The 11,807-nt window shown below is 41.2% G+C and overlaps 1 protein-coding gene across 1 annotated transcript; it reads right to left on the bottom strand.

The window, feature by feature from the left end:
* Positions 1–3,396: 3,396 nt before the first annotated feature.
* On the bottom strand, positions 3,397–5,215 carry LOC135942856 (uncharacterized). The gene is made up of 3 exons (XM_065489194.1): positions 5,071–5,215; positions 4,360–4,556; positions 3,397–3,975 (listed from the first exon to the last, which is right to left on the bottom strand). Exons 1-3 carry the CDS (start codon positions 5,213–5,215, stop codon positions 3,397–3,399), a joined length of 921 nt encoding a protein of 306 aa, XP_065345266.1.
* Between the last annotated feature and the right edge of the window lie 6,592 nt (positions 5,216–11,807).

The raw sequence follows: 11,807 nt of genomic DNA, 5'->3' as shown, positions 1-11,807 counted from the left end.
GGTTCAGTGGTTCCCAGTTTAAGGAGAGTGATATTTTATTGTTGGAAACATAATTAGAGAGAGCAAATATAATAATAAGCAGGGCAGAATTAGTAATATTGAGGAGAGGCTTTTGAGAATGGCTTTGCCCAGCAGCAGACAGAGAAATTAAATAGAGAGAGATCGGCGGCGGCGGCGGAGGAGGGTCGGCAGTGTCGGCACGTCGGAAAGCCTTCCCGGCTCTGCGTGGACCGTGAGTTTACAGTGCTCGAACATATTTTCTCGGCATATTCCGATTCCTCTCGTCGAGATCTGTCCAACGGTGTATATGCCACTTATTGGGGAAACTCTTGGTTTTGAAATTAAATCGGATTTCAAGTAAGGAGACAGCCTTTACCATTTGAAAAGCACGGTAACTTTCCAGCTAATTTTCTCAAAAAATTACAGCGCTCCTTAGGTCAATTTAGGCTTTAACTGAATCCTAAGGGATGAGTTTATGCATTGGCAACAAGCATTTTCCTGGCTTTTCCAGTATCATTCCTCTTTATATTAATAATCTAATGTTCAACAAGCGATTAAATCAAGGACTGTCATAATTAAGGGATTGTTGACTGATTTTGCACTTGTATGATTTTCCAGTTCTAATTCAACACTCATGCACTCAAGCTAATAAAATCATCACATCAAGCCATTATTGCCTTGCGCTTTTTATTCCTCCCTCTTTGAGAACTTCAAGGCTATACTATGTGTCACAAAATAAATATCAATTAATGTTCGAACGTTCTACGCTGAAAACAAAAAAATTCACACAAATTTAGGCTTTGAAAAGAATTTTTATTGCATAAATATATACAAAAAGGGTTAGATTAGTCAAAACGTTTTAAGGAACGTATTTGATTTTGTCTCCAATCATAATTCCACTTTCAGTATAATTGTCAAGAATGTTTATGAGTTCTTCATCCACAAACCAGCCGGTTGATTCGTCATTAAGATCAGCGCCTAAGAAAAAGGCAGTCACGTCTGGATGTTCTCCATTTCTCGTCCTTCCATTTCTCAAACTTTTTGCAAGTTTGGCGTATTCACTCGTTCGATTATTCAAGTAGAATTTCAGGCTCGTCAAATTACTAAGGCAAGCTGCCGCACGTTTAATGAAATCAACGATTCCACTAAACTGATCCACATTGACCAAATTTGCAAAAGAATTGACCTCCAGGTCAATGACCAGAGTCTTGAGCTTCTGCAGGATTTCTTTATCTGCCATTTTTGAAGTGAGCTTCCGCAGATCTTCAAGGCAAGGGTTGACCAAGATGACTTTCTCCAAGTCGGGGGCACTCAGAAGATTCACCACCTCGTTCCTGCTTCCGTTCGGGCTGTGAATGAATAGGAAAATGTGAAATTATATGAACTGTTAATCCAAATCACATTTAAAATAATAAATTTAAATTTCAAGATATTAAAATGAAATAATGTAATTAAAAACTTTTTTCATCGACTAATTAGGCCATTTTGTGTCACCGAGGGCCGGATTCACGTTCATGCGACGCGCAGATATGGCGTCTGGTAGATTACGGCGGGAATTTTGAATATTTTTGTTGTTATTTTTACAGTAGCAGCTAAGTAGCCTGATAATTGGCGAATAGACTTCAGGTGGCACAACAGGCTAAAGGAAATTGTAACAAAATACGTGGGAATGAAATTATTAGGTCGGCACGCCCCTTTTCCGAAGCTTGACTGTCTCCTGATTGGCCTTTATCATTTCAACGCCATCTTGACTTCCAACCGTCGGGAACAAACACAGATTGCAACCCAGGCCCCGATGGGAATTTCGACTGCTCAGAAGGTTTTAATTTGGTTCACGCGTGCGCAGTGATAAATTTCAGCCTCCCTCTGTGAAATGAAGAAGTGATCTAAACACACTGCGCACGCTGAAGATACGCACAAATTTACTGCACAGCTTCAAAACGGGCTAATTACTCAAGCTGACTGATAATTTTGTTGTAATTTTTTAATTACAGCTGGATCAGCCCGGTTATTGGTGAATCGACCGTTAGATGGCACATCAGGCTAATGGGAATGTAACAAATTGCGAGGAAATGAAATTATAAGGTGGGCACGCCCCTTTTTCGACGCTTCTGATTGGCCACTGGACTTCTTTTCTGATTGACCACCATTATTTTGACGCCATAATGACTTTCTGACAAGCGAGAATCAGAAAAATTTTACACCTGGCCCTCGGTGGGAATTACAACTGCGCAAAAGGTTTTAGCTTAGTTCACACATGTGCAGTGATGAGTTTTTAGCCTCCCTGTGAGATGAAGAAGCGATCTGAACATACTGCGCATGCTTAAGATTCGCATAAGTTTACTGCGCAGCATCGAAATGGGCGAATATTCAAACAACTATAAATTTTTCCTCCATCTACACTTCTGACCGGCGGGAACTAACCTGGCTCTCGTTGTTTTATGGAATTCTCCAATTTAAAAATTGGACGAAATTATTAAAATTGCAAGATTCGTGCGTTTATATAAATTAATTCTAAAGGAAAATCGGTCGCACAGGAGAAATAAATGAGCGCCTGAAATTCCCAACCGTGTAACTGTATATAATAATACTTACAACGTAAAATTCAATTCGACTTCTTTGAGACAGGCGTAAAAGGTGATGGGCTCTGGGTCACTGATGACGAGAAACAATCGTAGTCTCTCAAGCAATGGGCATGCAGTGAGGAGTCGATTTAAATTCAAGAATGGTTCCATATCGCGGTTCTCGTAATCGACGTCCAGTGAACTTAATTTAGCACCATAATCGCGAATAATGCGGAACAAATCATTGGGTGGGAAGTTGAGGAATGTACAGCTCTCAATATTGGAGAACTGCAAAACACAATGCAACTCACGCCACTCAAAATATACTGTTTGTTCTTCATTAACAATCCACAAGATCTGAAATAATAAAAACTGATAAAGTCCGTCTTTGACAAAGTTTCTCAGCACACCAATCGATTCCTGTGGGACGAATTAGGTAAAGGGGATATTTTTGTGACCAACAAGTCCTACGCGACGTGCAAACTTTTTTCCCGCCAAAACATTTGAACGTATTTGCGAGAAGTGCGCATGCGTGAGAGCTGGATTGAACACTTGCAGGGAGACCGCTTGTACGAATGACTTCTGTAACATCCAGCCAGCTCTTACGCATGCGCAGTTCTCATGAATACGTTCAATTGTTGTGGCGGGAAAAAAGTTCGCACGTCGTGCAGGGCTTTTTAGTTGGAAAAAAATTCCACTTTACCTTATTCGACCATCAAAAAATGATTGGCGTGCTTAGAAACTTCGTCAATGATGGACTTTAAAATTAATAATTAAAATATAAAGCGAAAATTACAGCAAAATGATAATTAGTATTATAATCTATAATGGCTCATTCTCTTACCGTAATGTGCTTGACGTGAGGATGTTTTAAGTGTATATTTCGTACACTATCCAAATTAAGATCAATCATTAAGTGTCGCCGATTCGTGTATCCAGGAACTACTTCATTTGGAGTTGACGGGTCGTAGTCTTCGTTTGGGCGGAAGAGATGAGAATACCCCTGTAAAACTTGCAGATTCGGAAGATTCTTCCTGCACCACCATCTAAGAGTGCAATTATTCATTCTTGCTGTGTAGATAAATTCTTTCAAATTCGACATGCATCGTTTTAAATCTGCTTCAAATTTGTCGGGATCATCATCATATTCGTCGAAATTATGAAAGCTGTCTGGGAAGTTGATGCTTAGGATTTGCAACCCTGGGAGATTTTCGCACAGCTGGAAGACGTCTTTGAGTTCGAAGCAGCACCATTCATCCAGCTGAAGGACCCGCAGATTTTTCAGCCGGTACAGCGCCTTCAACATCGCAGCATCCACGACCGAATCGAATTTTCTGTAGTTTCGAGGAGTTTTACTCGACAGCAAAAGCTCTTCGATGTCGGGAGTGAACTGCGAAATCCTAATCACTGCCTGCAAAGATTATTTTTTCCAAATGTTATTGAAAGATTCTAATTTGTTCTTCGCGACGAGGTTCCTGAGCACACCAATGGATTTTTGAGGGACGAATGAAAGGTAGAGAGGACATTTTTCCGATCAAAATGTGCAGCGCAACGTGTGAACTCTTCTCCCGCAAAAACAGTAAGTGCGAGAACTGCGCATGCGTCATAGCTGGTAAGAGCCCTTACATTACAGAGACCGACTGCACGAATGATTTATTTGAAAAATCCAGCCAGCTTTGACGCATGCGCAATTCTCACATTCATATTGTTTGGGCGGGGAAAAAATCGTTAATTCGACCCTCAGGAATCGATTGGTGTGCTCAGAAACTCCATCTAAGACAATATTAATACATACCGATTTTAGATATTGATATTTCAGTCGAATCGGACAGAAAGACAAAAAGGCAGTCAAGTCGATGACCTTGGGACCAAGGGCCATGTAGAGCTTCAGAGCCGGGAACATCAAGATTTGCATGTCACTTTCCACCCGAATTAGACTCGTGCACTCAGTAGTCATCATGTATTTCACAACCTTCACGAGCAAGGGTGAAGCTGAAAATATTTTGATAAATTAATGAAAAATACACTTGGTTATGGACTTGATCTAAGACAGTAATGTGATATCTGTTTCATTTGTAAATATTTAAATGGTTTTTTATTTCGACAGCGGCATAAGAGCTGCTTCATTAGAGGTTTCAACCGCATGAGTTTCATGTATAGTAACGCAATGCCAGGCGGAAAATAAATTAAATTTATTACTAAAGTATACGGTGGAACCATCTGTTTGCGTCTTCGAAAATTCAAAACCTATGCAACTGGTGATTTGCAAAAAAATTATAATATGAAGTTTGCGGTTTAAAAACTCGCGAATGCAGGTTCAAATTTACAATTCCGTTGGTGTGTCGGGTGATAAAAAATCCACCCGTGCAGGGCTCTACAGCAAACCCAAAGAAATGAAAGATTGAAATATTCCTGCTGAATTAATATTTTAAAATTTTAGCAGAGACACGTTGCTGGTCATCTTTTTGAAAATATTAAAGTTAAGAGATCAAATTTTTGAACTCACGCAAGTCTGTGATGTAATGAATTTTGGCCGCGGCCGATGGTGAGAGGCCGAAACTCATTGCGATTCGCCGAATGCGGTCTTCGCAGTAGGGCGCACGTAACAGCGTGCTCTTGGTCCACTTCGTAGCCAGATCCTGGTTCGCCATTGCGAATAAAATGTTTGGAAAATGAAACAAACAGTTCGGTATTTGAATGTCCCACGCGTGCTTCAGAGAGAAACATCTGTTGTGCAACGATCAGGTGGCTAACGCGGCTAACGCTCTCTCAAGGGGGGAGGATGAACTAAATTAAAATAGTCGAGAGTTGGCGGGAAACGTGCGTTGCAGCCAGCTGTGTGTTAATATGAATGTGGGGAGGTGTGGAGCATAGTCGCTCTGCTGATCCGCAATAAAATCACTTTGAATCTAATATGGATAGAGTTCAATTTTCAGCTTGAAATCCTTTCGAAAGTAAATGTTTAATTTTTTTGTTCTATTTTGTTGTTTGAACCCTTTTCCTATTGTTGATATATCGCAAAAACAATTATAATGTGAAACACTTAAGTTGAAAATATCTATCACCGGGGGTCGGATTCACGCGACTCGCAGACATGGCGGTTTGTTGAGTGCGGCAAGAAAGATATTTGTAAAATGATAATTAACATGAAGCTTCAGGACAATGAATTTTTCCGTTAGATGGCACAACAGGCTAACGGAAATTTAACAAAATACGTGGCAACGTAATTATTAGGTCGGCCTGCCCCTTTTCCGACGCTTGTGATTGGCCTCCATTATTTCTACTCCATATCGACTTCTCATTAGAGCACTGTGCGGTGTCAATTTTCATTACCATGGTAACCGCATTTTTTTAAATCAAAAATTACAACCGCATCGGTCTTGATCAAAACCGTAGTTGCGGTAACCGCAAAATTACCGCAAAACCGCAATTTATTTAATGTCTTAGAACAAAATAGTTTTCTTTTGGCAAGGCTTAAATTTAATTATTTCTGCGCCCTACCCGTCCCGCGCGACGCCCTACCCGTCCCGCGCGACGCCCTTCCCGTTTCGCGTAACGCCCTACCCGTTACGCGTAACGCCCTACCCGTTACGCGTAACGCCCTCCCCGTTATGCGTAATTGCCTACGCAGGACGCCCTACCCGTCCCGCGCAACGCCCTTCCCGTTACGCGTAACGCCCTACCCGTTACGCGTAACGCCCTTCCCGTTACGCGTAACGCCCTCCCCGTTACGCGTAACGCCCTCCCCGTTATGCGTAATTGCCTACGCAGGACGCCCTACCCGTCCCGCGCGACGCCCTAAAACCATCACGCGCGACGCCTTACCCGTCCCGCGCGACGCTTTACCCGTCCCGCGCAACGCCCTACCTGTGCTAAACAGTCGCATAATAAAAATGGTAAATTTTGATTCTCAAGATTTGCGGTTTTTTGCGGTTCCACCGCAATCGCAAAAATGAAACCGCAACCGCACTGCAACCGCAAAATTATAACCGCATCTGCGGTTGTGGTGGGCGGTTTGCGGTTTTTTAGTACCAAATCGCAACCGCACAGTGCTCTAATCTGCAGATAATTTGTCTTTGCTTTCTAATGGAAACCAAATGCGGCGCATATAGATATACAACTTTTACTAGAATTTATTTTATAGTCGCCACTATCTTGTATCCTCTGGCGAGGAGGTGGATCATTCTTTACAGAGAGCCGCAGCAGAGACGGCGACACGAGTTTCCCTTTAATAAATATGAGTGCAAAGTGCAAACAATTGAGTGTTGTTTAATTAACAAAGTCTGCGATTGTCCTATACATAAGTCAACTTAACATTAATTATTTAATTCTCCCTTAATTCTTAATTCTCCCTTGCACTCGCCCTACTCTGGCAGTGGCGGAGACTCGAGGACACAACTGCCATGACAGCCTATTTGGCAATAGGCGATATATAGTTAGTGTCTGGCTTCTGGGCGACGCATCACGGCCAGTAGAAGCTATAAAGAGTAGTAAAATAGCAGGCGCTCCCATTCGGGGAACCCGCAGGCTTGAACAGGCCATACTCTCTGGCTAAGGCGCCCATCCGGCGCCAAGGTCGTTTTGTGACACGGTTTTATTCTATTTCTCCATACGAAATTTCCTAGAAGAGACGCGTCACAAATAAAACAAATATCAATTATTGATGTTCAAGCGTTCTACGCTGAAAACAAAAAATTCACAAATAAATAGGCTTTGAAAAGAATTTTTATTGCATAAATATGTACAAAAAGGGTTAGATTAGTCAATACATTTTAAAGAACGTATTTAATTTTGTCTCCAATCAAAATTCCACTCTCAGTGTAACCGTCAAGAATGTTTATGAGTTCTTCATCCACAAACCAGCCGGTTGGTTCGTCATTAAGATTAGCGCCTAAGAAAAAGGCAGTCACGTCTGGATGTTCTCCATTTATCGTCCTTCCATTTCTCAAACTTTTTGCAAGTTTGGCGTATTCACTCCTTCGATTATTCAAGTAGAATTTCAGGCACGTCAAATTATTAAGGCAAGCTGCCGCGCGTTTGATGAAATCAACGATTCCGTTAAACTGATCCACATTGACCAAATTTGCAAAAGAATTGACCTCCAGGTCAATGACCAGAGTCTTGAGCTTCTGCAGGATTTCTTTATCTGCCATTTTTGAAGTGAGCTTCCGCAGATCTTCAAGGCAAGGGTTGACCAAGATGACTTTCTCCAAGTCGGGGGCACTCAAAACATACACCACCTCGCTCATGCTTCCGTTCGGGCTGTGAATGAATGAAAGGAGAATTTCTATGAACTGTTAATCCAAAACGAATTTAAAATAATAAATATGAAGACCACTATATAGATATTAAAATGAAATAATTTGTTTAAAAACATTTTTGCATCAACTAATCAGGCCATTTTGTGTCACCGAGGGCCAGATTCACGTTCACGCGACGCGCAGATATGGCGTTTGGTAGATTACGGCAGTAATATTGAATATTTATGTTGTTATTTTTTTAGTAACAGCTGATTAGCCTGATAATTGGTGAATAGACTTCAAATGGCACAACAGGCTAAAGGAAATTGTAACAAAATACGTGGGAATGAAATTATTAGGTCGGCACGCCCCTTTAACGACGCTTGACTGTCTCCTGATTGGCCTCCATCATTTCAACGCCATCTTGACTTCCGACCGTCGGGAACAAATAAACACAGATTGCAAACCGGATCCCAATGGGAATTTCGGTTGCTCAGAAAATTAATTAATTAATCAATTTGGTTAACGCATGCGCAGTGGTAAATTTCAGCCTCCATGTGAAATGAAGAAGTGATCTGAACACACTGCGCATGCTTAAGATACGCACAAATTTACTGCGCAGCTTCAAAACGGGCTAATTATTCAAGCTGACTGATATTTTTGTTGTAATTTTTTAATAACAGCTGGATTAGCCCGGTAATTGGTGAATCGACCGTAAGATGGCACATCAGACTGATGGAAATGTAACAAATTGCGAGGGAATGAAATTATAAGGTGGGCACGCCCCTTTTTCCAGGCTTCTGATTGGCCGCTGGACTGTCTTCCGATTTACCTTCGTTATTTTTACGCCATAATGACTTCTGACAAGCGGGAATCATAAAAATTTGCAACCTGGCCCTCGGTGGGAATTGCGACTGCGCAGAAGGTTTTAACTTAGTTCACACATGCGCATTCCCAACCTTGTAATTGTAAATAATACTTACAACGAAAAATTCAATTCGACTTCTTTGAGACAGGCGTAAAAGGTGATGGGCTCTGGGTCACTGATGACGAGAAACAATCGTAGTCTCTCAAGCAATGGGCATGCAGTGAACAGTCGATTTAAATTCAAGAATGGTTCCATATCGCGGTTCTCGTGACTGATGTTCAGTGAGCTTAATTTAGCACCAAAAGCGCCAATAAAGCGGAACAAATCATCGGGTGGGAAGTTGAGGAAAGTACAGCTCTCAATATTGGAGAGCTGCAAAAGATAATGCATTCCATGCCACTCATAATCTGGGTCTTCTTCATCTTCAAACCACAAGATCTGAAATATTAAAAACTGATAAAGTCCGTCTTTGACAAAGTTTCTGAGCTCACCAATCCATTCCTGTTGGGTCCAATTAGCTAAAGTGGATATTTTTTCCGACCATAAAGTCCAGCGTGACGTGCGAAATTTTCTCCCGACAAAAAATATTAACGTATTAGCGAAAGGTTTGGACTGTTTGGTTGGAAAAAATACCCACTGTACCTTCAAAAATGGATTGGTGTGCTTAGAATCTTCGTCAAAGACGGACTTTAATAATATTAATTAAAATATTAAGCTTAAAATTTCAGCAAAATGATAATTTTTATTATAAAGTATAATATCTCATTCTTTTACCATAATGTGCTTGACGTGAGGATGTTTTAAGTGTATATTTGTTAGGCTATCCATATCGAGATCAATCATTAAGTGTCGCCGATTCGTGTATCCAGGAACTACTTCATTTGGAGTTGACGGGTCGTAGTCTTCCATTGGGCGGAAGAGATCAGAATACCTCTGAAAAACTTGCAGATTCGGAAGATTCTTCCTGCACAAATAACTAAGAGAGAAATTCCTCCTGGCTGTGTAGATAAATTCTTTCAAATTCGACATGCATCTTTCTAACACTTCAACACATTTGTCGTGATCAATATCAAAATCGTCGTAATCATCAAAGCTGTCTGGGAAGTTGATGCTTAGGATTTGCAACCCTGGGAGATTTTCGCACAGCTGGAAGACGTCTTCGATTTCGAAGCAGCACCCTTCATCCAGCTGAAGGACCCGCAGATTTTTCAGCCTGTAAAGCGCCTTCAGCATCGCAGCATCCACGATCCAACCGATTTTTTTGTAGTTTCGAGGAGTTTTACTCGACAGCAAAAGCTCTTCAATGTCGGGAGTGAACTGCGAAATTCTAATCACTGCCTGCAAAGAGTATTTTTTTCCAAATCTGGTAATTGAAACATTCTAATTTGTTCTTTGACGTAATTTCTGAGCACGCCAATCGATTCCTGAGGGTCGAATTAGGTATAATTGATGTTTTTTTAACCTAAAGGTGTAGCGCAATGTGCGTACTTTTTTCCCGCCAAAACAATAAATGAGGGACTACTTATGCGTCACAGCTGATGAGAGCCCTTGCAGAGAGACCGCCTGTATGAATGATATCTTTTTCAGAGTCAGCCAGCTCTCACGCATGCGCAGTTTTCACAATCATATTGTTTTGGCGGGAAAAAAAATCTTTGATCGCGCTGCAGTTTTGTTGGGAAAAATGTTTACTTTGCTTAATTCGACCCTGAGGAATCGATTGGTGTGCTCAGGAATTTCGTCGAAGACGGTCGATCTTTAATACATACCGATTTTAGGTATTGATATTTCAGTCGAATCGGACAGAAAGACAAAAAGGCGGTCAAGTCGATGACCTTGGGACCAAGGGCCATGTAGAGCTTCAGAGCCGGGAACATCAAGATTTGCATGTCACTTTCCACCCGAATTAGACTCGTGCACTCAGTAGTCATCATGTATTTCACAACCTTCACGAGCAAGGGTGAAGCTGAAAATATTTTGATAAAGTAATGAAAAATACACTTGGTTATGGACTTGATCTAAGACAGTAATGTGATATCAGTTTCAATTTTAAATATTTAAATAGTTCAAAGTTGGAAGGGAGCCCTTTTTAATAACAGACACATGTTCACGAGACACGCTTGTCACGGTTTTCACTATTTTATTTTTAAAAAATTGACCTACCACTCCTGCGCGAGTGAGGACTGTGAGTGCAAATTCTGTGATAAACCAATCAGTTTCTACCATTTCCTCGAATGTGATAAGAACACTTTGACACTGTGCCAAGCCGCCAAAGCAAAGACTAGCAACGAACCTGTGATTTAATTATTGTATATGCCTGTTGTTGTACACCCGTGGTGTCTAATAAATATTTCATTCAAATAGTTTTTTATTTCGACAGTGGCATAAGAGCTGCTTCATTAAAGGTTTCAACCGCATGAGCTTCATGTAGTAACGCAATGCCAGGCGGAAAATAAATTAAATTTATTACTAACGTATACGGTGGCGCCATCTGTATGCGTCTTCGAAAATTCAAAACTTATGCAACTGGCGATTTGCAAAAAATTATAATTAATATGAAGTTTGCGGTTTAAAAACTCGCGAATGCAGGTTCAAATTTACAATTCCGTGGGTGTGTCAGGTGGTAAAAAAAATCCACCCGTGCAGGGCTCTACTGCAAACCCAAAGAAATGAAAGATTGAAATTTTCCTGCTGTTTTAATATTGCTCGAGCCCAAAATTTTAGCAGAGACACGTTTCTGGTCATCTTTTTTAAAACATTAAACTTTAAGATCAATTTTTTTAACTCACGCAAGTCTGTGATGTAATGAATTTTGGCCACGGCCGATGGTGAGAGGCCGAAACTCATTGCGATTCGCCGAATGCGGTCTTCGCAGTAGGGCGCACGTAACAGCGTGCTCTTGGTCCACTTCGTAGCCAGATCCTGGTTCGCCATTGCGAATAAATTGATTGGAAAATGAAACAAACAGTTCGGTATTTGAATGTCCCACTCGTGCTTCAGAGAGAAACATCTGTTGTGGCCAGCGATCAGGTGGCTAACCCTCGAGTGGGGGGATGAACCAAATTAAAATAGTTTAGCGATAGGTGGCGGGAAACGTGCGTTGCAGCTGTGTGTTAAAACGGATAGGGTTCATGTTTC

This window comes from Cloeon dipterum, chromosome 1 (genome assembly GCF_949628265.1).
Source record: "Cloeon dipterum chromosome 1, ieCloDipt1.1, whole genome shotgun sequence".
NCBI lineage: Eukaryota > Metazoa > Arthropoda > Insecta > Ephemeroptera > Baetidae > Cloeon > Cloeon dipterum.
Note: the sequence above shows the minus strand (reverse complement) of the source record. Positions and strands in the feature narration are given on the sequence as shown.

What these genes read in the sequence shown, in the direction of transcription:
- LOC135942856 (XM_065489194.1), bottom strand. Translation starts at nt 5,215, where the DNA reads ATGGCGAACCAGGATCTGGCTACGAAGTGGACCAAGAGCACGCTGTTA. An exon ending in TCATTACATCACAGACTTGC is followed by an intron (nt 4,557 to 5,070) that starts GTGAGTTCAAAA and finishes AAATATTTTCAG; the next exon opens with CTTCACCCTTGCTCGTGAAG. An exon ending in AATATCAATATCTAAAATCG is followed by an intron (nt 3,976 to 4,359) that starts GTATGTATTAAT and finishes TAATCTTTGCAG; the next exon opens with GCAGTGATTAGGATTTCGCA.